We start from the raw sequence: 2012 nt of genomic DNA, 5'->3' as shown, positions 1-2012 counted from the left end.
ATCATTGGAGTTCCTACTGACTCTCTGCCCTCGCTGTCAAGTAGACGCGACGCTGCTACATTGAGAACATTACGCAACACAATCCGGGACAGTAGCTCGCCTCTGAATGAGTTCATCACCCCACCCCAGGATAACTGTTACAACCTCCGTCGTGAAGGTCGTTACAAGCCAATGACTAACAGTAAAACCAAGAGACATGAACTTTCCTTTATACCCAGATCTCTGAAACTACTGTATCAGGCTGACTGCTAACACGACCATGATTTACTGTATTGCTTAACTGTGTTTAACTGCTCAGTTTGTGAGCGTGTCGTAGCTGTTAGGTATAAGCGAGTTGGACATGGTTCTACATCTTTTATCTGTGCATAACATTTTAAATACGTAATTTTATAGTAACTTTAAATGTTTTTCTGGTGATTTTACAATTGTAAATGATGACGCACTTCATGTGCATGTGAATTGTCACGTACATGCAAAGTCATTATCAATAAATCTGAATCTGAATCTAATCAGTGCATGCAAGCTTGTACAGTATACAGACATATTTGTTATGAGCTAGAAAAACATTGGGTGGAAAAATTGCCATGTTCAACAAATTGTTCTGTAGGCACCTTATCATTAGGTGAAAATTGCTATGATGTGCGTAAATTAATGAGAGCAATTGGGCACATTTAAGTAATGGATGAAGAAAAGTATGGAAGATTGATACTGAGGCATGCCTTGATTATGGTAGCTAAATCATTTTAAAATAGTGTGTAATATAACTGGGCTTTAAATCATAGGGCTGCTGGGTCCATGTGGATTTTGCCTTTTATTATAAATAATGAAGTTTCTGTAATGTTGTGTGAGCACAGCTTAGCGTATGATTTTTTGCAAATTTATAAAAAGTTTAATATCTTGTGTTCAACAGCTCTGAGAAGATTAGATGGTTGTGAACATCAAACAGCAAACAGCAGCTGGAGAATACATGGAGGCTGGGTATGAATGGTGCAATAATTGTGCAATGAACCTCGGTCGATCTATGTGTACTGTGTTGAATTTAATTCTTTTCAATGCAAACCTGGGCTGAGCCATCCTGACAACCAATGATTCTATTGCTTGACATTGAAATAACTTTTTTTGCAAGAGGATAGGGTTATTGCTAGTGATTTCAGGCCTATATCATTCTATACCCCAAGCACAGAAGACATTGAATGCACAAAGGTACTAGTAGGTTGCAATCCCGAACATGTCCCCAAATAAGGTGAATGACTTCCAATGAATTACTCTCAGCCTTTGGATGTTGCATTTCCATCTGGCATGTATGCCATTTCAGCAACATGAGATATCAAAGCCAGGAGGTTGAAGTCTTATTAGTACCGCATGAGGTTGGCTTGATCAAAGAGTGACATTTTTCAAGAAGTAGTAATCTGCAGCACGCATCAGTTTGAGCCTTGAACCCTCTACATCACGCTCTAGGACACGGAGTGGTCCTTCATCTGTGTCACTGCACATTACATACCAACAGTTACGATTCTTTCATGCAGAAAAGTCAACTGAACTGAATCCCACTGTGTGCTGAGTCCTGAGGCAATGGTAATTCCAATGGGGGGGACCCTGGCCTGATTCCTAACTGCTCTGTCCTATTAAGGAGCAGACCAGGATTGATCCCAGTGGTATCTGTGTGTGCTATTATTATAGCTATTTACAGACTTGTTCATGACTGCCCACTTGAGTAACGTTAAAGTCTGAACTTTCGTTCCACACGACCCTTCATGGTAGCCCTGAAGTGCAAGTACTAAAGCCAAATGGGTGGTAGCATTACTATAATTGCAAATCCAAGCTCATGTGTAAGATGCCCTCTGGGTTATTTGATGGCAGGAACAAGACAATCCAAGCTATCCATTATCCAGGTAGATTCTTTTGTAGAACATTGAGCATTGGTACAAGATGGCCTCCATCTCAGGACAGTTGTCGCTGGAGAGTTTTAATGGGTTTTGTTTAGTGCAGCAGAGCACCTTGTCCAATTTGGA

The 2012-nt window shown here is 40.5% G+C and overlaps 1 protein-coding gene across 1 annotated transcript in view; it reads left to right on the top strand.

The window, feature by feature from the left end:
• The window catches only part of LOC109485277, a 3582-nt gene extending 3296 nt beyond the window's left edge, over positions 1 to 286 (top strand). Inside the window, exon 2 of the mRNA XM_019788779.1 lies at positions 14 to 286. Within this exon, the coding sequence (XP_019644338.1) occupies positions 14 to 252 (239 nt within the window). The 3' untranslated portion in view covers positions 253 to 286. The remainder of the gene's footprint in view (positions 1 to 13) is intronic.
• The last annotated feature ends 1726 nt before the right edge of the window (positions 287 to 2012 follow it).

This window comes from Branchiostoma belcheri, unplaced genomic scaffold, assembly GCF_001625305.1.
Source record: "Branchiostoma belcheri isolate BF01 breed outbred unplaced genomic scaffold, Haploidv18h27 scaffold74, whole genome shotgun sequence".
Lineage (NCBI taxonomy): Eukaryota > Metazoa > Chordata > Leptocardii > Amphioxiformes > Branchiostomatidae > Branchiostoma > Branchiostoma belcheri.
The sequence above is the reverse complement of the archived record's forward strand: the minus strand, read 5'-3'. Positions and strand labels throughout refer to the sequence as shown.